Source organism: Odontesthes bonariensis, chromosome 1 (genome assembly GCF_027942865.1).
Source record: "Odontesthes bonariensis isolate fOdoBon6 chromosome 1, fOdoBon6.hap1, whole genome shotgun sequence".
Lineage (NCBI taxonomy): Eukaryota > Metazoa > Chordata > Actinopteri > Atheriniformes > Atherinopsidae > Odontesthes > Odontesthes bonariensis.
The window spans coordinates 25,406,045-25,432,924 of record NC_134506.1 but is presented as its reverse complement, the minus strand read 5'-3'; the positions used below and the strand labels follow the sequence as shown (position 1 = coordinate 25,432,924).

The 26,880-nt window shown below is 41.9% G+C and overlaps 1 protein-coding gene across 3 annotated transcripts in view; it reads left to right on the top strand.

The window, feature by feature from the left end:
* Window positions 1-305: 305 nt before the first annotated feature.
* LOC142377746 (chromodomain Y-like protein 2) overlaps window positions 306-26,880 on the top strand; it is a 39,413-nt gene continuing 12,838 nt past the window's right edge. Inside the window, exons 1-2 of one of the 3 annotated variants that reach the window (XM_075462065.1) lie at window positions 306-587; window positions 22,466-23,072. In XM_075462065.1, the coding sequence (XP_075318180.1) occupies window positions 564-587; window positions 22,466-23,072 (631 nt within the window). In that variant the 5' untranslated portion in view covers window positions 306-563. Of the gene's footprint in view, window positions 588-13,275; window positions 13,344-15,754; window positions 15,974-22,465; window positions 23,073-26,880 lie in introns of those variants that run through there. The other 2 variants (XM_075462072.1, XM_075462059.1) reach the window with 2 other exon arrangements.

Below are 26,880 nucleotides of genomic sequence, written 5' to 3'. Positions count from 1 at the left end.
GTGTCAGCTGCATGACGCTGCACAGATCATTGCACTAAGATCTTAGTTTTGCTGCTTCGAGTAGGTCATCGTTGCTTCTAGTTCCATGTTACCCCGTGTGAATGCGAAACTCAGGTTAGGTCAGGTGTCTTGCATTGAAGTGGACAGGTAGAGTGAATCTTAGACAGGGATGTGACTCAGTTGGTGTGGGTAAATACAGGACATCTAACACATTATCTCCCGTTGTGTAGTTGGATTGCAACAGAGCTCGGAATAGCTGGGCGCATGCAGACCATCACGCTGAGCATTCTTTAGCCGGGGACTAATTTTCAGTCCTCCACTTGGGTCTGGGTAAACAGCACCGCCCCGAAGGTTGTTTGTTTTAAGTGTGGAACGATCCATCGCACAGCGCCGGGCTCGATTGACACTGTCTGCTGATCTGCTACTGCGGATTGCTCAGAATAACAAGGCTGCTCGCTAATTCCCGTCTATCGGGGCTTTCGCCGAAACGCCGAGAGAGTAGGGTCCAAAAAAATCAAACAGGGCAGGCAAGAACGCCGCGCCGCCGTGATCCGCACCCCAGAATGGCTTCGGGAGACCTTTACGAGGTAAGATAAAAGCACATCCTCGGCAAATGCTCTGCAATATTGACGAATAATGGAATTAGGAAGTAAAAGGAAGGGCGTCACGTATGTAAAAAGCGGTGTCCTAAGCCCTTTAACAGGCGAAACTAACCACCTCTCAAGCTTTTCGCAGACGAGGTTGGTTCATTTGTGCTCGTACTTTAAGTCGCTTCTGGTATACTTTGACATAATTCTTCGCGAGTGTGGCGAATAAGATGTAATTGAGGGGCTGAACTCCTCAGTCTGTCGCCGAGTTGAAAGTCGTGGTAAAGTGACAGCAGCGCGGAGCGGACGGGCATGGTGAATTGCTACAGACGGAGTGATGGGTTTTTGAAGGTGCGCATACATGCCAAAATATATTTAGTCATCACAGCCTTTAGCCTACAGCGGTTTAAGTTTTTTTTTTTTTTAATTCTTATTCTCCTGGCTGATAAGACAACGTTTTATATATTTTATCGAGCAGTGGAAACAAGTCTGCGTGCGTCTGCCATTGGCTGATGCGTGGATTTGTGAAAATGTGACTCCCACTGTGCTGGGTGTAAAAGTTGCCAAAACGGGTGGCAGGAAGGTCACGCTGCCCTCGTGCGCAACATCACTCTGAAAGAACCCGTAGCCTACCAGAAAATCCACGAAGCCTGGTCCCCCACGTCGGCTTTATCGAATCAGCCACTTAAGTTTCATTAGCTTTTTTTTGTTTTTGTTTGTTTTTTTGCTGCCATGGTGTCATATGTTTCAGTTCCGAGAGATGGAGGGGCTTCGAGTGTCTGTGTGGCAAACAAATATGCTTAAGTTGAGGGTGTGTTTCTTTTATTCTATTTTTTTGTTTGTTTTGTCCAGTATATGTCACACACAGTTGTGAACGGGCAACAGAAAAAGTCCATGTCAAAAGAAACTCGAGGTTCTTCTACATGTTAGTGTAGATAACATTATCTGCTCACGGCACTGACAAAAAAAAAAAAAAAAAGCGTGAGTCAAGGAGGACATCAGTTAGAAGACAATAGATTAAATAACTAAGAGAGAGAGGGGGGGGGGGGCATGAATTATTGCCCTTTTTACAGTTAGTTTCTATGGGGTTAAGACTCCCAAACCCTATATTTTTTAATTATTGTTCCTCCTCTTGGTGAGACATTTTAATTTGGAAGACACACATTGCATTTCCACAGTTTTCTCAAGACTGAAATAAATAAGACTTCATCCCCACATCTGTCCCAAAGCCGTTGGCTTTTTATATTTTTAATTGTATTTTCTTTACTTGCCTATTTTCATAATTACTCACGTTTTCATCTCCTATATACTCCATCAGTTGTAATTCTCTTAGGTTGACCTCTCACGGTGATCCGCTACAACTAAGCAATGGAAGACTTTTTGTTCTTTCATGGCACATTCAGCTCATAATTTAGTTATTACTGTTGCTACCAGGGGGACAAAACAGTTCACCTGTTAATCCATGTGTGAATTTTGCTTTGTGTCAGTGACATAGTTCTGAGCGAACTGATACTTTTGTTTTTAGGTGTGAATCCCACACCGAGATTGCTTCTTGCTCTGCACAGACTGCAGGCTTGACATGTTCTTTAACACCGTTCTCACATGGTGACTTGTCTTTGTTGAATTTATGGTTCCTCAAAGATGGAACAAGGGGTAATCCTCAATCAAACAGATGTATCTGTTCGTGAAAACTAGTTTTCCTTGTGATCCAACAGACGGCACTCTGGAATGAGTTTGGCCTGTCGCGCGCCGAGGTAACTTCTCAGTAAAATAAGCTCATGTTGGCAATTTTACGTTCGCTGCGTTGCTATAAAGATGGAGGAAACTAGCACATAAATTGAGAAGCAGTCTGAGATTATATTTGAGGCAATGGTACAGTCACAGACAAAGTGCATTCGTCGACTTTTGTGGAAAAAGAAAAAAAAGAAAGAGAGCAGCTGCCTTACTGTTCAGTGACAACAAATCTGCAAACTTCACTGCTGGTTTGCCACTTGCCAAAGTGAAGCAGCGGAGGTCCCGCGTACCAGCAAGTCTATGTTGGGCAATGTCAGCCACAGCAGGTCCCTTGTCAGAGATGAAATGCCGTCTCTGACAAGGGAAATTACAATAATGAAGTTGTTTTTTTTTCTCGTTCACGAAAATCAAAGCTTTGTTTTAAAAAGAAGAAACTATGAAACGCACACGATGTAATTTGAGCTGCGGCATTCTGCTACCACAGTGGTGCATTTCCCATCTTTCTTTATATTCTGATGTGTTCAGGACATTGTTTTGGGCTTAAACCTCTGGGCAAAGGTTCTTAAGACAGCAGTTGATGGGACGTGGTTTATGAGTCAAACTTGCTTTCTATAGTCTGTGGAGCATTAATTGTCAATAAAACCAAGCCTTCACTGTTACTCTGCTTTTTTGATCTTGTGTCTTTATAGGATATCCTAAAGAGCTGTTCTTTACCCTAATGACCTTTTTAAACATTTTTACACATGCTGTTTAAAATGCCAGTTGCCTGTGTAGCAATTACATGTTCGACCAATTAACACACGCTTATATCTGAACCAATCGCTGTACACCATCTCGCTCTTGGTTTCTCTTTTGTTGGGACACTAAACGACCCTGAGGAAGGTGCCCATCTTTCGCCACAGGCTAAAAACCCATCTCTTCAGGAAACACTACCCAGATCCGCCCTCTTAGGACATCACCTGTTTCGTCCCAGCTTCCTACGCACTTATTTGTTTCCTAAGTTGTCTTTTTTCCCATTTGTCTAGATACCTAACTTGTTGCACTTACTCTAGCACTAGTTATGCTCTTAGCTGTTTGGTTTTGGAAGGAAATGCACTTATGATTTCTTGTGACCTGAAGTTCTTCTGCCCACTGATGTAGATCACACTTATTGTAAGTCGCTTTGGATAAAAGCGTCTGCAAAATGACCGTAATGTAATGACTCGAAAATGATTCATGTGTCCAGCCTCGAGGGTTGAGTGACGTACATTTATTATCCTCACAGAATGGCCCGAGGGGTTCCCTCTGTAGCCGCTGGCTGCCCAAATATTTGGGTATTTGGTGGCTGAACGCACCACCTACGCATTGAAATAATCTCCCACCAGGAAAACAAAATACTGGAAGCTATGAAGCAAAAGAACAACATGGACATTTGTTTTGAGGAGAGACTTCGCAGAAAATCTCTGTTATTCAAACCTGTGCATTATATAAGACTCCCGACATGTCAATGCAAAGGTACCATCGGTACAGCTACCACATAATACTGAAAGGTATTGTAAATGTTCACGTGTGTACATGCCTGCGAAGTCCCGGTTGGTTGGTGTGCGCTGACGCGGAAAGCATGAATTCCCCCGAAGAACGACTACTGTTCTACGTTCCTGCAGCGTGGACACACCCAGATAAAGGGGAGCGGCTCCTCCATCAGTCACAATGGAAGCGTTTATTGGGTCAGGAGTGACGGTGACATCCTCAATAACTAGATACATATAGGATATTGTTTGTCTAGTCAGATTAGTGATGTCCACCTGTCTACCGCTTGCTTGGCTGCTTGTCAGTTAGGATAATTGTTGCCGAATGTCAGTAAACGCGTTTGTCCCTCAGTGAACCTTTTTTCAAACTTCATGTTGGAACGTTAATGTTCAATAACCACCGCGGCCTTCTTAAGGGATGCGCACAGGTTTCATTCCGCACTACGCAATACATCTTTTAGCCCACCACAGAAACCCCTTTGTGTTTATTTCAGTATATCTTTGGAGCTGCGGAGAAGAACTGTAAAACTTTTGCCTGCTATGGATAGGCTGACGGGCTACTTCACTTAGCCAATAGAAATTAGCAGAAAATTTACAGACAAAGATATAAAACTTTGGATATTTGCAAAATACGAAACACGTGTAGAAATACTTAACCCTGCAAAACATCTGGATTCTTATGAGATGATTGCAAGATGATGTGCACGAGAAATCCCATCTAGCCAGGCTCCGAGCTGTCTGTGTGCTGCTGGAAACGGAAAACCAGTAAGCCCCTTATACTGGACAACACTCAACAAGGAAGTTTCGATTATTTGGATCTGGCTGAAGTTTCCTCGTGACTTTGACACATTTGCCGGATGTTTTTGTTTGTTTGTTTGTCTGTTTTTTGTTTTGTCTTTTCTTAAAGTGCCTGCAGTTTTAAAAAAAAAAAAAAAAAAAAAAAAAGGTATCTATGAAGGACTTCCCAGATGGTTCTGTTAAGCACACCATCTGGCATGTCAAGATACAGTAAAACACGAAAGAACTTTAAATCTTTTTAAGTGCTGTCGGAACGGTGTGCGATTAAAGGACAGGGAAGACAAGAAATGTGACGTGCTTTATGTGTCATAAGACTCTTGCGTTTTCATAGCTGAAATTAATTATTTCTAATAAAGACAAAAGCAGGTGACTTTAAACAGCATTGCCGTTTATATGAGACGGGGGATTTACAGATTTCAAATGATTTCTCTGCCAACTTGATGATCTGATAACAAGCCAGCATGTTTTTCGAAAAGAAGAAAAAGATTGTGACATCAATCTTAGGTTTCAAATGTTGTTAAACCAGGGTGTTGGCTATCAACTTTCTTTTCAGTTTTTGTGGAACCCTGGCTGAGGGGGCTGTGAAATGTCAAAGCAGTGCCCACTGGGATGGAGTGAGATCAGCTGAGACCCCAGGTTGGATATTGAAATTCAGTACTCTGCTGTCAATCTTCGAGAATGGGAAAGTGTGAAATATTTGGCTAGTAATTATATGTCCGAATTCAATATTAAATCCCCAAGGCTGTGTTGAGGCTGGGGTTCAGCGTCTGACATCTATTAGAGCAGCGGGTTTTTTTTTTAGGTTTTTTTTTATCCTTTATATTTACGTCTCAAAGCACAAGAAAGGAAAGACTCTGAATCTGAAGACACACCTTTATTAGGATGTGTGCAAAAAGAATCCTTGTATCATCATTTCAGCTTAGTTTAATATCCCCGAGTATTCAACTCAACGTCCTTCTTTGGGGTGTTGATTTGTATACATGAGCCAAATTAGGTATCAGCTGATTAATATTCAACAATAAAGGTTTGTGTAAATTTGGCGACACCCACAGTAATGTTGGCTATCAAGAATTGCCATACCAACTATGACTAAATCTGATTTAAGGCCACAGGAACCTCCAGTTATGGTGGTCTGTTGCTAGTTAACTTAAAACTGTCCTCAGCCACGCAGATGGTGGAAACTGCATTAAAAAAAAAAAAAAGTTGAAATAATGTTAAAACACAACTGAATGAGTTCGTTTAATGAAAAATGGACAGTCCTGTGAGACTTTGTGCCCCTCTGTATGAAGGAGACTATGGACCAGCAGGTACCCCCTGCTGTCACTACAGTGTGTGTCTAGCCCAAAAACAGACATCACAGCCATGTGCCTGGATATGCTGACACATAATTATATAAGAAGTAAATAATGTGCTTGGATACGTGGAGTTATTAATACATGAATGATTTTGGTTTCTATTTAGACTTCGGTAGTTATCTTCTAGGTCAGTAGATCTAAACTGCAATTGGGGGGGCACTTTGAGCCCCTGCACATTCTACAGGCTTTCATTCTGGTTGCACAGCTGTGCGTGGCACACAGGCTAGTTAAAACACGGAAGATAAATCCAGTCTTATGTCATACCCAAAGCTGGATTCGGTGTCAAGGCTTGCAGTGTGCAGTCCATTGACCAAATCATTGCACTCCAGAGAGACCCGTGTCAACAATATTAGATTAAGATTTCATTTAGAAATTCTGAGATGGCCCCAGGATTAATTTTTTTATCTGAATTTGGTGCTTTATGCCATTCTTACACCAAAAGTAGCACGTTTAAACAGATTTTTTTTTTATTAAATACAGGTACAACCTTGAAAACAAGCCAATTTAATCATTTCCCATCGCTGATTGTTACGTATTTAGTAACTGATCTTTTGTTGAGTACCTACCACGGCCTCCCAGGGAAAAAGCCTTTAACTATGATAACATGATCGTTTCTGATAAGCGCGACTCTCTGAGATAATTTGACCAGTTTATTATTTTTGGCTGGTCCATGGATGCCAGCCCTACTCAGTAGGACTGAGAATGAGCTGCCAGCTGTCTTGAAGACCGATAACATCAATAATACTCTTTTTTTTGTTTGTTTGTTATGTTTTGTCCATGAGATGTCGCTGTCACTTTCAGAGCCTCCATATGAGTCAGTTCCAGTTGATAAAGATGTGTTTCTGTGAAAGAAATGTGAGCTGTGCTCACAAATGCAGCCTTAACTATAGCGTCTTCAGTTAACCTGGGTGTTGGGTTCCCGTCGACAATGTTCCAGACAGGAACTGATGAGTACCTGCTTCTGCCGCAGGGTCATTCGATCAGGCGGCTGTAGCATCGATGGATTAATGTCTATGATAGAGAAAAGCACTGCATGACATGTAGTACATACAGTGTGTGAACTGGTGAAGGTGGCTTGTTGTGTAAAAGTTTCTTTGAGCGGTCGGCAGGAATAGTAAAGCACTACACAAACGAGGTCTATTGAAGACTTTTACCGGATTTGAGATCTGTGCGCACAAATCTCTTGTTTTTGCAAACATGCTTGACGATAAAGAAGCTTCTGATTCCATTTGATCTTCAGATGATTTGAATATTGATGGGCACTGACATTTTGGCTTGCTTCTTGACGTGTAGAAAAAATTTGAAAACAAAAGGTTATAGTCTAATGTAGAAGCCAATCAAAGCTGCTCTTGTGGGAGCAGTTGATCTGCAAGCATTTCACTTTCCTGTGTTGTCTATCAACTCAACTCAACTCAACTTTATTTATATAGCCTTTTAACTCAGCTGTGGCTGAAACAAAGTGCTGTACAACACAAAATACAAGGCATAAAACACAAGAACAATGCAAAAACAACAAAAAACGATATAAATATTAAAACAATGAAAACAATAAAACAATAACAGAAACAGAGTCTCATGCTGGGTTAAAAGCCAGGGAACAAAAATGGGTTTTAAGACGAGTTTTAAAAATAGGCAGTGAAGGGGCCTGTCTGATATAAAATGGGAGGTCGTTCCACAATTTTGGACCGGCAGCGGAAAAGGCTCTGTCTCCTCTGAGCTTCCGTTTAGCCCTCGGTACCTCCAGGAGCAGCTGATCAGCTGACCTGAGGCACCGGGTAGGAGCATAAGGGTGGAGCAGCTCAGAGAGGTAAGGCGGGGCGAGTCCATTTAAAGATTTAAAAACAAATAAAAGAATCTTAAAATGGACTCTAAAATGCACAGGCAGCCAGTGGAGGGAGGCTAAAATGGGAGTGATGTGCTCCCTCTTACGTGTTCCAGTTAGGAGGCGAGCGGCAGCATTTTGGACCAACTGGAGACGTGCGAGGGAGGACTGGCTGACTCCAAGATAAAGTGAATTGCAGTAATCCAGCCGAGATGTGATGAAGGCGTGGAATTTAAAATCACTGTCCATCTTAAAACCCAAGTTTGTGACTGTTGGCTTCCTGTATTGCACCAAGGGGCCCAAGTCAACAGGAGGGGATTCGCAAGAGCCACTGGGACCAAACACCATCACTTCTGTCTTCTTCTCATTGAATTTTAAAAAGTTTAAGGACATCCAGGCTTTAATGTCTTCAAGACATAACAGAAGTGGTTTAATAGAGAATCAGAGACAAGGATTCCAGCTTTTTCAAGGGCAGCTACATTTTCTCGGTATTAGAAGGGTTTTCAAGGGCCTCTTCAGGCACCATATCAGACAATATCTGCCAATATGTACCTTTTTTTTCCTTTTTTTTTAAGCTCCGATTGACTTTCATGGTGCCATCTGCTTACAGTTGTTCCCATTTTTGCGTTGATGCATAGTTGCTGTTGGCAAATTGTGAAAAGGCAATCAACCCCAGAAATTTCCTTTGTTTGGGACAACGAGTGTGTGCAAAGCACTGATGTGGTCAATTAAAAACGGCAAATTTTTTTGTGTAGTTTCGTGATATTAATGTGTGGTAATGCCAGTATCCCATGGGACACTATTTGGGAATCATTGTAAAAGAGCATCAAACATTTGCCTCCATTTGGATTGAGCTATTTTCATGGCATGCTTCAAGAAAAAGCATTAGGTGTAGTATGCGTGTAATGTAAAGATTGTAATGTTAAGCAAATGCGACATAATTGAATTATTTTCTTCACCGTTCTTGCTAGTGATGATTACATCACATGTCACATTTTCCCTGTTGTGAATGCTGAAGCCCTGGTTGAAGCCGCATCATGTTTAGCCACCCTAAAATTAGGTAATTTGATATCTATCATGGCCCAAAAGAGGAATCCTAATGACAGACAATTATTTTACAATGATTTTACAATCATATCAATATCTATTTGATTGACTGGTACAAGATTTTGGGCTGCCACCCCGCATGTTTTAGATGTTTCTTTGCTTCCAACACACCTGGCACTAATCGATGGGTCATTAACAGACTTGTGCTGAAATTGAAGATGAGCAAATGAGGATTCGTTGAATTTGAATCTGGTGTGTTGGGGCAGTGAAACATCTTAAACATGCAGGGCAGTGGCCCCAAGAACTGGAGTAGAGGAACACTGCAGTACAGTATATTAAAAAAATGTGAATACATGTGAATCAGATCTTCCTTAAGAGCTTAAGGTCCACAACGCGGCGGCGCGTCTGGTCTTCGATCAGCTGAAGAGAGCACACGTCACCCCTCTGTTCATTGAACTCCACTGGCTACCCTTACCCGCCCGCATCAAATTCAAGTCACTGATGTTAGCCTACAAAGTGCTAAATGGAACGGCTCCCATCTACTTGAATGCTCTCGCAAAGGCTTATGTCACAACTCGGTCACTCCTGTCGTCACAAGACTGTCGTCTAGCAGGGCCTACACCACGCTTAAGACAATCCATACTCTTTTCATGTGTCGTTCCACGATGGTGGAATGACCTAACGAGCGCTACCAGAACAGGCGCGTCTCAGAATATCTTCAAGAAACTCTTGAAGACCCAGCTCTTCAGAGAGCATCTCCTATCCTAGCACTTACCCCTTGCTTCCCTACTCCTTCTACTGCACTTTATCTTTCTGTACTTCCCTCTATGCCTGCACTCTATCACTATACTGTCACCTCTGACAGTGTCTGACTTGTGGTTTCCTTCAATGTAGCTTATTGTTAGCTTTGATATTAGCTGTAATGTTATATATTTTTTCAATTGTAAGTCTCTTTGGACAAAAGCGTCTGCTAAATGCATAAACATAAAGATCTTGCAAGCATGTCGCTGTAAGCATTTAGCTCAAAGCACAGCTGTCTGAAGGCTGTATTGTGGTTCCCCGTTGGTGTCCGTTTGCATAGCTCTCCTCCTAATTCATAGCAGAATTCAACCAATGAGTGGGATGAGGCTATTTAGAATTATGAATCCATCCTTCTATCAAACAGGCTTCCAGTAACGAGGTCTGTCATAAATCCATTAAGCTGTTTGCCCACAATGCTCTCTGCTTTTTCCAGTTCTGCCACATATTTCTAACACTACCACCAAGTAGCAGTGAGTCACTACAACAGGTCTTCAAAGCTCCCGTTGATCACCAGCTTATATTGCAAGACCCTCAGGGCTGAGCGGGTTGCTTACGAGTCCTGTATGTCTATCACTGTTCAGTGTAAAATTGTTGTTTGCAGTGTAGTCAGCCCCCTTGTTAACTTGCACTGGAGCTCTTTTTGATGAAGCGGTGGAAAGCAATAATCTGCTGTCTGCTTTTCTGACCTGTTCACATCCCACCTATTAATTTCAAAGTTTCAGATGTTGTAATTTAGTCAAAGCCAGCAGTATCTCAGATGAGGGGTATACCTGAGATACTGTTGTTGCAGCGAAGCTCTGGGTGCTCGAATGTTGACAGCTTGTATTATGTATTTTTGATGACAAGATGACAGAGTTCACATCACAAAGTTGAAAAAGTAGATTATGTCATTCAAGGGCTCAAGACTAGTCTGGGACAGTCATCGTTTCCCATTTTATTTGTCTATTTTTCCCCTTTTCCTTCTCGATAAACTTTTCTTTCCAATCGCTGTTTAGTTAATGCTCGTGCTCAGAAATGTGCTCTGATGCACATGCAGCCACACCCAAAATTTGTGTCAGCGGTGTATATCAACACCTTTGAAATCTTTAACAGACCTTTCTATATTTTGCCTATAATTTTCCATGGATGATGCTGAAAGGGACTTTAGCCACCGAGGGACAATATGTAAAACACCACATCTTTGCACTAAAATGCTAAACACTGCTAAAGCTCTCTGGTTTGTGTGTGAAACCTCCTCTTTCCTCTGGGTTGTTAAGTGTGATAATAAGTCTGTTAATGACCTCGGAGCATCTGAGAACATGGTGAGCAGGGGCCAGATGCTGAGAACTGTGTGTCGTGTCCTGAATAAAACTGCAGAAATGTGCATATGCATTCTTTTCTCCAGATTTGTAAGGCCTTGCATACAGGCGGTGATCTATTAAAAGCATAGTTTGCACTGCAAATAACTAGCTATGCTAATGGAGGCAACAGTAAAGAAGACACAGTATCACTGTTTATAAAACTAAGATGCTCAGCGGTGAAGCAGAGAAAAAGGAAATCATTTTAATTGGTGATCTTAGTTCAGTCCACCGAATTGAAGACGTAACAAGTGATCAGCTCTGTGATCTCGGAGCAAGCAACCCTGCAGGGGTAGATACAGATGATAAGATCATAAACCAGTGGCTAAAATGAGCATCAGGCTGTGCATCACAGCAGTGCTACAGTGGAAGACTGACGACTCCAGTTTCATCTGCTTTGGGATGAACTCATAGCCTGAGCGGTACGCAGTCTCGCCTGGAGATGATCAGAAGAGACGCCAATGGATCCTGGTTTGTGTGCTGTTTCCTTAAACTGCCCTGTGGAAGCCAATGAGACGACTTGTGCAAGAAAAACAAAAGGATGTTTAATTATTAATTTTCTTTTTAAAGACACATAAAAAAGCCTCCCCTTTATAACACCCAGTTAATGAGCAGCTAAGATGAGAAACAAAATAATTTAAAAAGACGACTAACATAGTGAGGAAGCTCCAGGAGTATATTTGTTGTTTTTTTTGTTTTTTTACAGTAAATTATATGGCCTCCATTTATTTTTTTTTTTTGTTTCATTGCTATCAAACCCATGTACACGTGGTCTGAAGAAGTATGAGGTGCATACATCTCACTACATGCGTGCCAGATCCATGCGCGTTGTTTATGCATCTGGCCCCAAGTATTACTGCAGCTGCAATGAACCCCACAATCGGAAAAATTGCCCAATCATCCATTATTTTTATCTCGACAAATAGTAGACTTTGTCAGGCGTTTTCAGAATTTCACAGACATTAATGTGCATCGGTGACCTTTTCCGATTTAGTTTTGTCTGACTTTCCTGGTTCTGGATTCTGTTTGGGTTTGTTTCACATTGCGTGTTATGGATAAGGATTTGTAAAGTGCTATGTAGGTGAAATATCACTGACGTACTTTTTCTTACTTAATCGGGATCAGACACAGCCTGAAACGTGTACAGACGGATTCTAGAAGTTACTTTCACCATTAAGTACAGGAAAAGGCTTTTTAAGAGTTTGTTTTTAGATACTGCACACCCCCAAAAAAAAATAAAAAATGAAGAAAATGGTTTTCTCCCAGCCTTGGGGGATTGCTATAGAGGCTCAAATTTAGACACAGAATCAATTGATGGGCTGCATAAAAAAGCCAGCATAAGCCACATAAAAATTTATTTTAAAACTGTGAATCATGCAAAGGAGTCTCTGAATAAAAGTATATGGCTGGAAATGAACATAATGGCATAATGGGTCCCTTTAGAGCAGTAATCATTTATCCGCCTTAAATAGAAAATGATGGTACTTGGAGCGTGGGCCTTACTTCAGACACAAGAAATTTTAAACATGGACGCAGAATATTTCAGAACAAACAGAGAGATGGAAAAGATTTTTTCCCAAAAAAATAACTCATTGATGAGACACACAGCACAAGTCGAAACACTATCGACGGCTCATTATTCTTATAACTACCGATTTAACACCTCTCTTTTAGTTAATTTGCTTAAATGGGGGGGCTGGCTGCTAGCATCATTTGAGAGGCTGTCATAGTTTCATTGGACCAAAATGGTGCATAACTTGTTTGGTGGGGTCATCTTTTCTAGGCTGGGGGGGTGCTCGAGGTGCACTCTGATATTTTTTAGTGACAGGCAGAATACACTCTGACAGGCTGTCGATCCATCACAGGGCTCAACCTTTAAAACATTCTCAAAAATACATTTTAGAAAGGATGAATCCTCTAATTTTAGCTTCGTGTTTCTACGAGTACGATATTTGATGTCCTGACAAACGGTCCTTTCACCCGTGTATGTGAGCACAGAGTGCAGTTTCTATTCTAATCTGCGTTTGTTTTGTTTGTTTGTGTTCCTTTTGTCGATGACTTGCAACACTGGTTATGATTCATTTTGCCGGTTTTATTTCAGCCGTCTGTTTCCTGGTCGGATTTAGTGGAATTGTTTGCCCCGCGCCATTTTCCGTGTGGCGGTAATGGTGCACATTTCTCATTCTCTGTAGGCTGAAAAGAAGGTCAAGACTAAGAGGTTACAAAAACAGCCAGGAAAAATACGGGTATGGAGATATAAAGACGACTTTTCACAGGAAAAATGGATTTTGAATCATTGATGGCTTCATGTTGACGGAGCTTTACTGTTTAGACACTGGGTCGTGCTTTCTATGGTGAGTTTCCCCCATTTACTTTACTTCTCTACAGCTTCAAAGCATCATGAGCTTTTAAAACCCCCTCTGGTCTGTGTTCACAAATTTCCCATGTTGTCTTTCACTCTCGTTTTTTCTCTCTCTATCCCCCCTCTGCGCATTAAGTGTGACATTATGTGGCACCACAAGCAGCCTAATCATCTGTTTTTTTTTTTTTTTTTCTTAACACTCCTGCAGCTCAGCCATCAGAGGTTGTTTACTGTTGTTAATGTGTGCAGCGCATTTGCGAGCATGATGAGCATTTATCACCAAAGCTCTACTGGCAACTCTTGATGTCAGGGGCAACCCTTCCAAATATTTTCCATGAGTCCCATGGCCAAAGCCCTGCTACATCTTAATCTCCAATGAGTATTTGTGTTGCACGCTCTCAGCCTCTCTCTTTTCTTTCGCTGTTTGATAGAAAATAGAATGAAAGAAATACACAAACATCGCCTTCAGGGCACGAGTGGTATCAGTTTTCAGCCTGCGAGTTTCATATCTCAGCCCAGCTCTCGTATATTTGATGTGGAGAAGGTTTGCTACATAAAACAACAGTTCTTGCGGTCCTGTATCTTTTTTTTATTCATACAACTCTAGAACTTTGTCGGCTTCTGCAGGTTTTTTTTTTATTATTATTACGGTTATTTCCAGTAGATACGGGAACTTTCTCTTCAGTGAACACTAAAGGCTGATTCATGCTTCAGACGCAAAGCCTCTGACGCTTGGACGCAGAGCCTCTGCGAGCGTCAAAATCTTGACCACTCCCCACGCAGAGGCTCTGCGCTCGTTGTCGTGCACCTCAGAAAAATCCTGACTACGCGACAGACGCACGCAGACCACCAACGGAAGTGTGCAGACAAAAGCGGCTGTGATTGGTCCTCGGTGTGCCTTTCCGGTTGTCTGTGTGGCTTCCTCCTTTGCATTTTCGCCAACTCCAATAAAAGAAGCTGTTCTTCTTCGATGTCGAGCAACTCCAGATCCATATCTTGCATACACTTTTTTTTTTTTTTGAAAGATAAACACTTCCGCCGGCGCCGCCGAAGTTCTCGTCACCGCCCACCGAAATTCTCGCGAGGGGAAACTGCTGTGCGTCCCGAGAAATTCCAGACCGAGGTTGCAGAACCATAACATGAAAAGTGGTTCGCGACCAGAGCAAAGCAACACGTCAAGACGATAGACGCAGAACTATAATCCGCCCTTAACCGAGACGCTTCTATTCTCCTGAATCAGAGAGCCTCTTCACCTGTTCTTCACAAACCTCAGTGTTGAGAAGCCTCTCTCACTTGACAACTTGAGTTGGTCTTTGAACTATTTATTTAACGTTGAAACACAATTGAAGCTTCAGGGCAGCACACTGAATTTATGTGTTTGAAATGTGTAATCAAAACTGTTTTTGGGGTAGATTACCCTGATAGACCTCCGTGGTCACCACAATGTAACCATCTGCAACCTGTCAACATTACGGATGGATGTAAAATCCATCCGTGCATCGCTTGTGCTTGTGTGTTCCTCCTTCTACCACACGGCAGTAGCTTCTGTTCACATGTATTCACTTTAAAACTGGTGTCAGCGAGGTTCATCATAACTCATTTCAGAGTTATCATGGTTATCTGCTGCTTTTTTTTTTTTTCATTGAACATGTTTAATCCTCACACTTCAAATTACATTTGAAGAGAATTCTGCGACTGGGGGTTTGACTTTGCTCGGCAACATAATGACAAAGCGAGAAGTAGACCAATTATCAGACTCATCATCCACTCGTTACAAACCGGTTCTATTATCTGTTTGTTCCCTTGAAAGTTCTGTCTCACTCTTTTGGTAGCTTCACCTTTTAAGGTTTTTTTTGCACTTGAGCTTTTCAGCCCCTCCTCACATCTTTACATCTTCCAGTTTCTTTTGTTCTAAATGACTTTTTTTTTTTTGTGCAAAGTGAAACACGGCGACCGATTAAAGTGACGTAATGGTAGTTCTAGTGGCGCCTGTGTCCAGGTTCTGACAGGAAAGCACTGCCAATTTGCCAACAACAAGCTTCCAACTCGTACAGTGTTGGAAACGCAACACGAAATCAGTGACTGTGTGATCTGCTGCTCCTACAAATCGACTTTCCTGTGCTTGTTGTGATCATTTCTGTCCAGCAGATCATACAAGTCCAACTCTGGACAGGAAGAAAGCAAGAACCACTTTTCAACCATGTGATGAAATGAGGCGACAGTTGTGACACCAGCAACTTTCTGAAGATTTCAGGCTTTGGTGTTAAACTGGTGTTGGTTTAGTTCTGTTCATTCAGTGACATTTGTTCTATCAGTGGCGCACAGTCATTGGAGTACAAGTTGTTCATGTCTACAATTGGGAAAAACCCTGCTGCATACGCTTCCAGATGTCTTCGGTATGATTGATAACGGACGTGCGGTTGGGCTTCTTGTAAGCGCCACATTTTTCTTATCAGTGGGTAGAAAAGGCTGGTTTGAAAGACAGTGTGGAGGCACTAATCGTGGCACGCACAAGGTAGCCCGAAGTCTACCACAGCAAACTGGACCCTAGTCCCCAGCTGGACTGCACAGTGAGGCCTCTGAGACGGCAGCATGTTTCAGAAGTGTGTAAGATGCAGGCAGGTACAGCAGGTACAGCTTAGTGGCTGGAATAAGCGCTCGGGAACATCTGTACTGACACAGACTTGCGTTTTTATATTTCAAATGCACTTATGGAAGCTATTCTCCAACTGCTATTTCTGAAATTGTTTGTACGCGCTCTCTGTTTACACCAACACAGAAGATTGGTCTTTTGTATAAAAAAAAATGTCTAAACAGTCGTTTAGTTAAACATTGCATTCCTCCACAAAGCTTGGGTAGATACTTCCAGTTGGCCTCTGTGATCTGTTCCCCTGTTTTTTTTTTTCTGTCATTTCCTTCTGAACTGTCACACTTGACTGTTGTTCTGCTGAAAGCTGTTTTCTAATTAAGTCAAAGAAGAGGCCAAGGGAAAGGTTTCAAACAAGGTTCAAAATAAGGTTTTTCATTTCTTTGAATAAGAGGCTACCCTTCCTTTATCATGCTGTGAAACATGAACATCTCGTCACCCGGAGATGCCACCTTCACTCCCAATTAGCACGTTGCCAAAATCTGGTTGAATGCAATCAAAGGGAGTTGCAAAGTGACGATCCACACTCTCATTTGATATGTATGTAAGTTGTTATTGTTGATCTTTCAGAAAATCAAACCAATTTGGGTCATTTATTCACCAACAGCTTCCTTTTTAAATGAAAACACACAGTATATATTTTGGAAATACACAAATGATGCCGTTTCCCTTGAGGATGAATAAAGTGTTCTTTCATTTCATTTCATTAATTTACGAAAGAAATGGCCCTTATTTGATTGTTATGACGAAGTATTCAGAAGTTTAATGAGGATTACAGAAAAAGAGACGGATGCATCACACAACATCAACACATGAAGTGCTGCCACACTGTTCGACAAGCTTTTGATGATCTCGGCTGCAACATCGTGTTTGATCAAAATGATTTTTATTTTCATTTTTTTCTGTTGATCTGTTGTGTAATCATTAGGATTATTCTTCATGCTTTGTTTTGGCTGAGATTTGTGTGTGTGCCAAGTGTCACTTGTTACTCTGTAATTATTCAGTTCCTGTTCGTATCATCAAAGTATTTTCTGGCGCTCTCTGCCGGGTCTGATGCAATTGTAAAATGCTCTCTTCGTGCCGCTTTGGCTTCAGAGCACTGATCTTCCGGGTTTCTTCGTGATAGCTGCCTGCAGCTCCTCTGGACTACGCTCCGGTCTCTTATCTGTGCTTCACAGGGAGCTGGAGCTTATCTTGAACTTGACAGATGTCACAAAATGTACCTTTTTCAAGATTTGACACTCCCCTGCAACGTCTCAAAATCTGACTTCAGTGTATTTTAGCTCATCCATTTGATTTCACCCGCACGTGGAAATTGATCCTCAAATTTGTTTCACAGATTTGGTTGGTGTTACTAATATTTGTAAACGCGTACACCGAAACCCAGCCTTGGTCCTGAGACCAAGTCAAGATCAAACCAGGGAAAACCGAATAAATTAAAAAGAAAAAAACAACAAAAAACCAGCAAGTTTATTTTCTTTGTATACAAGCTCTTTTGCATGCGCAGTGAGGTCAAACTGGTTGAGCTCAACACCTGATGCAGTTTCTTTGTAGGCGACGCTTCAGGAACCACACACACACATTTATTGTTGTATAGAGTAACTCCATATTCTTTGTTACATATAGTCACAGTATTCAGTCCACATTGTTGCTCGGAACATATCTGTGTTTAACTGTCTTTTGGTCTGTGCTGGACTGACGGATCTTCTTGTTTGGCGTTTTGCTGGATTTGATGGTAAACGGTCCACATTTTTGTAGCACCCTTTTAACCTTCATCTAGGTTCTACAGAGCACTTTTGTTTCTCGTTTACAAGCAGATGCTCCTACAGCGTGTATCATACACATGCCCTCTATATACAACATGTACCGCGCTTTTCTTCATAATCGCACATAGATGAACATATCGGGGGCGATGTGAGGTTTAGTGTCTTGCCCAAAGACACTTCAATCAATGCGCTGAGGATCAAACTGCCAGTCTTCTTATCACAAGACAATCACTCTATGAGCTGAGCCGCAGCTGCCCCTAATTATAGCCCTTAATTGTCTACTTTGTCCACTATCCATTGTGGAATTAAAGTGACTTTCAGTCAGACTTGGGCTAGAGATTGCTTTCATGCAGCTGCTTTCATGTAGGACTCGCAGAGTCATAGCCACAGCCAAAGGGCTCATTATTAGCAGCTACTTTTATTGGTAGCTATGGACTTCGTTTCTTTTCCCTGAGTTATGTTTCTCATTGGTACGTCTTCCCACTGAATCCTGATTCACCCTCACTCTGCTGCCGTTTGACCATTGTTTGTACAGTAGTCTGGCTTGTAACTTGAGTGGTGACTTGGCCAAAACTCACTGGGGGGGGTTTGTGTAATGTAAGGTAAGCACGAGTACTACAGGTAGGAGACAGCATGTTACAGCCCTAATTGCAAAAGGTTTTGGATGCCATGTAGCGTGTAAATGATAACAGAATGATTTCCATATCTAATAAACGAGCATTTTACTCACGATAGAACATTTAAAAACATATAAAATGCTAAAGGTGAGACATTTATATTTTATTTCATGGAAAGTATTTGCTCATTATGAATTTGGTGGCAGGAATACAACTCAAAAAAGTAAAGACGGGGACATCTAAAAGCTGGAAAAGTACTCAAGAGAAACAGCTGACAACACATCTAGCAGCTAATGAAGTTGATTGGCAGCAGGTCGGTTACGTAATTGGGTGTAAAACTAGCTTTTCTAAGGTAGCTTTACTGGGTAGTGATGGGATTTTCGGCTCTTTTTCGAGATGCGGCTCTAATGGCTCTTCTTACTGTGGAGAGCCGGCTCTTTTGGCTCCCAAACGGCTCCCCATATATATTTTTTATATTTTTACATTATTAATTAATTAATAGTTTAAACCTAATTTTATAACATTTTGTTTCATTATTGACATTGTTAAGCACTTATGATGAGTAAAAATGCTGCATAACAATGTTTTACAAATGAAAGTTTTATTATAACCAATTAAATTATCACAGAATAGCACCACTTCCACCGCGCAAGGAGAGGGAGAGTGAGAGGGGGGAGAGACAGCAAGGCACCGAAGGACAAAAAAAACGACATGGGGAAAAAACTGTCGGCTCTGTGGCACTTGCAGAGCACAAGCGCAATGACAGGGAGGCGGAGAGACAGCGAGATACTGAAAGAAAAAAAACAGCTCCCAAATAGGATCCCAAAACGGCTCCCATTAGCCGCTTTCGGACTGTAGGAACCTTTGGCAGTTCTAATAACCTTTTAATCCGCGGGGCCGTTTTCTCCCGCATTCGGACATACAGGAACTCAGGGCTATCTCCCTTAGTTCCTATAACCATTTCAGCTCCTTCTCCTCAGCTGGGTCTTTTCAGGGTTCTATAGAACACATCTGACGTAGGTGTTTGGTGGTCGGTACCTACGCCCCATGTCATGCTGTCACGGCTGAAATGTTTACTCATACGACACAGACCCAACCGGTGCGTGTTTAATAAGTTAAACTTACACGTTGTCTCATTTGTCTGCAGCGCTCTGCTCTCCTTTCTTACTTCATGAAATGAAAAGTATTGTCTCCTGACTCTCTCTGTGAGCTTTTTCAGCCTCGATATTAGACGCCTGATGTGATCGTCCATGATTAATATCACCATCATGCAGACCATGAACACGGTGGCCTCCCCGCTCTCCATATTAGCTTCTTTGTGGTGTTTTTTTCTTCTCTCCTTACTTTTACCGGGTTTTGTTTTGTTTTGTTGTTGAATGTGGCGCTAAACGGCTAACGTAACACATCACTGACACAGGCGGCTGCGCGCGGCGCATCAGTCCTGACTCATGTGCGAATGCAGACTGAAACAGTTCCGCTGGGGAAGGATAGTTATCAGAACGAAATTCGAGTAGGACAGTTCTGATAACTGCGTTCTTAGAACGGCTCTGTCCGAAAGCGGCTATTGTGGAGCCGGTTCCTGTCAAATAGCCGGCTCTTAGAGCCGGATCGTTCGCGACCGACACATCACTATTACTGGGCAGTTTTAGCCGTCTTCACTGCTCGCCACACTCCATTTGATGATGTTGGTTGCAACATCATGTTTTTCTTCCACTGATCTGAGGTTGAGTCATAGAGGCAACAAGTTCGCCCAAACATGCCCAAAAACCTTTAAAGGGAAGCAACCAGGATTCACTCTAATCAGATGCTCCAACCACCTGAGTTCTGCACTGCAAGATAATTCTCCCAAATGTATTTACAGTACATAATATCCTTATGCTGCGTGTACACCAAGAGCGACCTACGCTACCTGAGCGCCGGAAATCATTATTTCTCTATGGAGGGTGAGCTACCTGCGCTACCAAAGCGGATTCTCCAGTGGCGAAGCTTCCTGAGCGACCAGAGCGGATTCGAGCGATTAAACTCCAGCTAACTTTATGGTAATGAGCTATGACGCGTTTCAGCGAAAACCAATGACAATCCACAGATTGTAGTGGTCCGACAATCCGCGGGGTTCGCGGAAACAGATGTGTAAACTTTAGTTCCTATCCAAACAATAGTCGTTTAATCCTGAGACTGTTGCAATTGCCGTGTCGAGTGCTTCAATACAATAGTGTAGTAACCCCACGTATACTTTTCTCAATTAAGTTTTATTTCGGATTTATTGCGGATTTTATTTCGAATTTAGTTTCTTTTTCACAGCTGCCTCTGCTATTCCTGCTCTTCTCAGGTGTACCTAATGTAGTTTTACATCATTTGTAATGTGATGTATATTTTGTATAACAAATTGTAAATTACAACACGTTTATTCGTGTCCCTGGCCTCACTTTCCTCATTTTTTTTCCGCGGGGGTGCTGCGAATTGAACATTCGCGGAATTGAACATTCTAAATGTGACGTCACGAGCTACCAAAGCTACCAAAGCAAATTCACAAGCGAAGCTACCAGGTAGCGGAGGTCGCTCTTGGTGTACACGCAGCATTACAGTATATAAAAGATTCAGAGACAAATCTGTGTGCAAGGGACACAGCCAAAAATCCGTAGTGGATGCCCGTGATCTTCAAAGAAAGAAACCATATGTGAACCTGATCCAGAAACACCGCCATCTTCTCTGAGCTGAAGCTCATTCGAAACTGACTGAAGCAAAGTTGACAACTGTTCAGTGGTCAGATGACTGAAAATGTGAACTTCTTTTTGGAAATCATGGATGATGCGTCTTCTGGACTAAAGAGAAGAAACACAACCCGACTTGTTATCAGTCCTCGGTTCAAGGCCTACATCTCTGACGGTATGGCGGTGCATTCGAGCCTATGAAACTGTCAACTTGTACATCTGGAAAGGCACAATCAATGCTGAAAGGCAAATACAGATTTTAGAGGAACATATGCTCCTATTTGCGTGACGTCTTTTTCAGGGAAGGGCTTCTATGTGTCAGCAAGACTATTTCAAACCGCATACTACATCTATTACAACAGCACGGCTTCGCAATAGAAGTGTCCGGGTGCTGAACTGCTGTGCCTGCAGTCCAGGTCTTTCACCAACTAAAAGTATCGGATGCTTCATGAAACACAAAATACAACAAAGGAGCTCCAGTACTGTTTAACAGCCAGAATTGTACACCAGACTGAAGAAAGGAACAACATTCCTCTTCCAAATGTCCGGCGATTTGTCTCCTCAGTTTCCAGGCTATTGTTAAAAGAAAGGGGGATGCTGCACCGTGGTAAATGTTGCCTTATCCTTGTCCCATCGAGTTCAAGATGTGCTTCTATTTTTTATGAAATGGTGAAACGTCTCGCGTTCAACATAGACGTTTTCTATGTTCTATTGTTAGTCAAATATTAGTTTCTGGGATTTCCAAATCATTGCACTCTGTTTTAATTTTGAAGTCCAGGTCGTAGAGGATTTGGAACAGAAAAATGTGGCCAGACTTAGAAATATTTTCCTATGCCCAAGTTATGATGGATCCATTTTTATTGAGCCCTGAAAAAAGTGTAAAAAATCTTTAACTCAAACATTTTTAGGTGATTAGAACCAGAATACATCAGTGACCTCCTGACCCAGTATGAACCTTCCAGACCCCTCAGGTCGTCTGGATCCGGTCTTCTATCAGTTCAGAGTCAGAACCAGACATGGAGAAGCTGCATTCAGCTTCTATGCTCCACATGTCTGGAACAAACTCCCAGAAAGCCTCAGATCAGCTGAAACACTCAGTGTATTTAAGTCCAGGTTGAAGACACTCCTATTTTCAGCTGCATTTGAATAAAGCTCCAAATCTGAAGCTTGAGTTTCAAAACATTTTAACTACTGATTTTATCTATTGTTCTTATTTCTTTCTTTTTTGTTTAAAATTTAAATCTTGCTTTTTATTTCTACTGTTTTAATGTATCTGTAAAGCACTTTGAATCACCCTGTAGTTGAATTGTGCTAAGCCTTGCCTTGATTAAGGATATTTTCTTAATGGCTTCCCTTTTGTCTGTGGCCCTCAGGTGGAGCGGATCGTGGACAAGAGGCGGAACAAGAAGGGTAAGTGGGAGTACCTGATTAGGTGGAAAGGTTATGGGAGTAAGGAGGACACTTGGGAACCAGAGCACCACCTACTGCACTGCGAGGAATTCATTGACCATTTCAACAGCCTGAGACAGCACGCGCACAAACGACCCAAGGTCCCAAAAATTCGTGGGGAGCCCCTTATCACCAGTCATTCCTCTGCAACCGAAAATTTCCGAGCTCGGTCTGAGGCCCGTAAGAAGAAGAGGACATGTGGTCCAGCTGTCAGGATGAGAGAAGAAGCTGTTCTGGGTATTGGAAGTGGAGGGTCGGAACCCACTCAGAAACAAAGGAAAATGGGTGTCGGAGCTGGGAAACACGCTTTAGGTGACAGAATGAGCAAAGCCATGACATACAAGGCTCCTCCATCAGGTGGACCTCACTTTGTTCCTCCACTGAGGATTCCTCATAACGGACTCCCAAAAGGAGAGATGGAGCCTCTAATGTACAGGACAGCAGTTAAGTCGCACAGACTGCCTTCAGATAGAGTGGAAGAAGATTTAGGACACAAGGATATCACTGGACCACGGTTCACTACTGAAATAGGTAAGCTGGTGAGAAAGCAGATGAAATGCTTGCTTTATTTTCATAAACCGGATATTGATGTTGTAATCTGATATTTAGCATAATGGACAACTGACTGAAGCATGAACCTGGCAAAACATACTAACTAGGATGATTTGTATTTGTTCTAGCTTGATATAAAATTCAAATCAGATGTTAAATGATTTTCTAATGCAGGCGAGAGCACCACTCCTGGTCCTTCTGTTCAAAAAAGAAAAGAAGAGGACCTCATTCAAAATCCCATTAATCCACCTTTGGAACTTAAAATCAATCACGATACTAAATTCGTCACTTCATTTGTCAATTTATATCTGTTTGCAATGTTTCCTTTTATTCGTCTCACCTCTTTGTCACTTCCTTACATTGATTCTTGTTTAAATCTGATTAAAGATAAAAATCACATCATCACAGAACAGATGTACTTGTCTGCTCATGTTGAGCAATCCCTCACAGTCTTGAAAACATAGCTTTTTAAGGCATTCAATTTTCTTACATCATTTTTTGCAGCAACTACCTCCATTAGCAGCTTTTGAAACGGGTCATACTGCAGGCTCAGACTTAGCCACAACAAAACATGATTTTTTTTTTCTTCTTTTAATTCAGGAGTTTCTAGGTTTCAGGCCAGCGACTGTTGCCTTGACATTTAGCGGTGAAATGAATTGATCGATTTGCATGACCCTCCGTCTACTGTGCTTCAACAGCCTTTTCCACATATGCCTTTTAAAGACGAGGCCGGTGCATCTATATTGCACTTTGCGTCATTTGTGAAAGTACAGAGGTGGAACAGGGAGTTGAAGTCAGTCTAATGTGCCTCAAAGCTGGCAAGGGAGGTAATAACAGAGGCGAAATGATCCCACCGCATATGTGCTGAAAAACATCGATTTGGCTTGATTTGGATCGATTCTGCGACGCCGGTATGATGCGTGTTAGGACACAGCAATGCGGGCCTGAGCCGCTCGTGTTTACCGGGAGGGATTTATGAGGAGAACAGTGGTGTCGGGTTTTTTTTTTTTTGGTGCCGATAAGGCACAACACAGGTGTGAAAAAGGGTACCGCAAACTGGCTGTAGCAGTGAGTCACTGATGATTTTTTTTTTTTTGTGTACAGTGCTCCTTAGAAATTAAATGTCCGCAGAATATTTTGCCACATGCATTGTAGAATATCCAGATTTTTCTTTTTTTACCTGAAACATACAGCATCACTTTTGTGGTGTCCTTCTATTAACACCATTTTGTTTAATTTTCACCAGACCAAGAACATTTGACCGAGTTGTGGAATTTTCTGCAGGTGTCTTGCTCCCACCCTTGGCTTATTTTCCTCTGCTTAGGAGATTGTGCTCCTGCGGTCAGTATTGTACATTGTAATACACCCACTCCTTGGGAGAGTTACAATCGCACTGGGTTTCCATAAGTAGACGGTTTATTTTATCAGAAAGGGACGAACCGTGACGTGTACAGAAAGGCTTATTCCATCTATTCCATCTCTGCAATGCTTCTTTTAAGGTCCCGTAAAGTTGTCAGTATCAAAGAACTGTTCGCACTCACCAGTCTTTCTTGAAACTAGCAGACAGAATCGGACTTTTGATGCTTTTACATGAAGTGAAGATGAGACCACCAAGACCAATCATAGACCAATCTATGAATAGGCAATGCAAAAATCCAGTAATTCCATGGGCCTCACCAACATATCCCGTCCTACTGTAACAATTCCAAAATGGCACATTATCTTAAGGTTTTCAAAGACATACATGTCTAGTTACATGATAGATTGTATTGCTTGTGACAGAGATGCTGTAGCAGATGCACATTATTACCTTGCAGAGTACTTTGGTGTCACGTAGCTTGTAAAAGCTCTTATTGATGTTCTTTAGCGCAGGAGAGCTGATAACACCTATAAATTTAACTCTTGGGTCACAGTCCATGCTCTGAACCACTAAAGTTAATCATTACTTATGTTCTGAACAAGCCATTTTGACTTGTTGAGCAGGTCATCCACAGCAGAACGAAGACTTAATTTTCAATATTTCAGAAAAAAACATAAAGATATACAGGATGGTGTGAGCGTTAGAATTATGTAGGCTTTTTTTTTTCTTTTTGTCTGTAATAGTTGGTAAATAGAGTTCCAGGTACCAGAATCTTAACAGTTACCATACCTCAGACTGTATAAAATGCATGCTCAAGAGCATGTAAGTACAGATGGGTCACAATTTGAAGAATAAATTGTGTTGGTTAGGTGTTGGACCATCAGAGCTGCCAGAGTACCCTCAGTGCTCTTTGGCACTACCTCTATTGTTCTCAGGAACTCTACTGGGGATTCCAAAATTATTCAGAAAGAATATTCCTTCATGTGGTGTTTTCATCATGGCGTTTCACAGACAGCTCTTTCTGGAAAAGTGGTTCACATTGCTTGCACTCTGGTTACTGTGAAGTCCCTCGCATATGATTCACATCATTTTCATGGTTGTCAGATGACTCATTGATCCTTTGTGCCCTATGGATTGGGGGCCATTTCCATCCCGGAAGAGACCTTTCCCAACAGGGCCCCAGATCCCTTTACTGTGGGATCAAGTGCTCAGCTTTCCCCTCAGTTTGTCACCTATCTATTTATTAAGTGCTTACGAGGGGCGCCTGGTTTACTATTGACTATCATTTCCGACCACTATGGTACACGTCATGGGGGACATTCCACGTTCATGTAACTCCTTTGACACATTCTTTTTAACATGATAATTTAACACTGAGACACCGCAGAGAGTAAATATCAGACCTCATATGGTTAATCTTTTTCTTCTTCTTCTATTACTCAGATTATCGTGGCAATTCATAGGCTTTTTCTATGTGGCAAATCTAAGCCAATAGTCAATTTATTTAGTGTTTATCTGTGTTTTTAAAATGTGGTATGCTGGATTTAGCTTGGATATATTCTCATGTCCTCAGAATGCAAACTATACAATGATGGTGAAGGTGGTCAAGGTGGTTTTAAGGGCTTAAAATTAGCCCAGCGCAGGACAGGCATAGGCCTTGCTCTCTCATGCTTGTCGAACGCAGTCTGTAATATCGATAAAACAAGAAATCCATTACAGCGTCTCATAGGGCGCATACAGCATGGTGACCTTTGTAATCAGGACACATTAACGGGTTATTGTGGAAACGAGCTGCCAGCGGATGAGACTTTCCCGTACACAATGACACACTGCCATTTCTGCCCAACACAGACCGACACAAAGCTGTGATGTGGCGCTCACCCGTTAAGTAGAGAGAATGAAATCGCTTTAGTTTGGTGGTCCCAGTGCTGTAATCACGCACAGAATATAAACTCCCAAATGAGAAGAGTAACAGAGACCAACTCTGTAAATTCAGAGCAAAGAACCCCTGCAGAGGTTAAAAATGAGGAATGGTCGAATTATAAAGGATAGAAAGCTCATACAAAGAAAGCATTGGAGCTATGGGCGAAGGACTGGCAAGTTCGGCTTTGTCTGCAACAGATGAACGTATAACCTGTACAGTATAGCTGCAGCCTTGCTTGGAGATGATCAGGAGGGAGGCACAGATGTACAGATGGTGTGTTTTCTTTAACAGTCCTTGGAAGCAGCAGTGTTTGAGCTAATCTTGTGTTTGGAAAATCTGAAGGATGTCCAAATACTCCTTTTCTGTTTAAAGTCTTATTAGTGAGATCCTCAAGAGCCATGTTTATGCGCAGCCATGACACATGGTGGCAGTTAGTTATGCCACCCACAGTTGAATAAGAGTATACCATTTAGATTGGCAATCAGAAACTACATCAGAAAAAA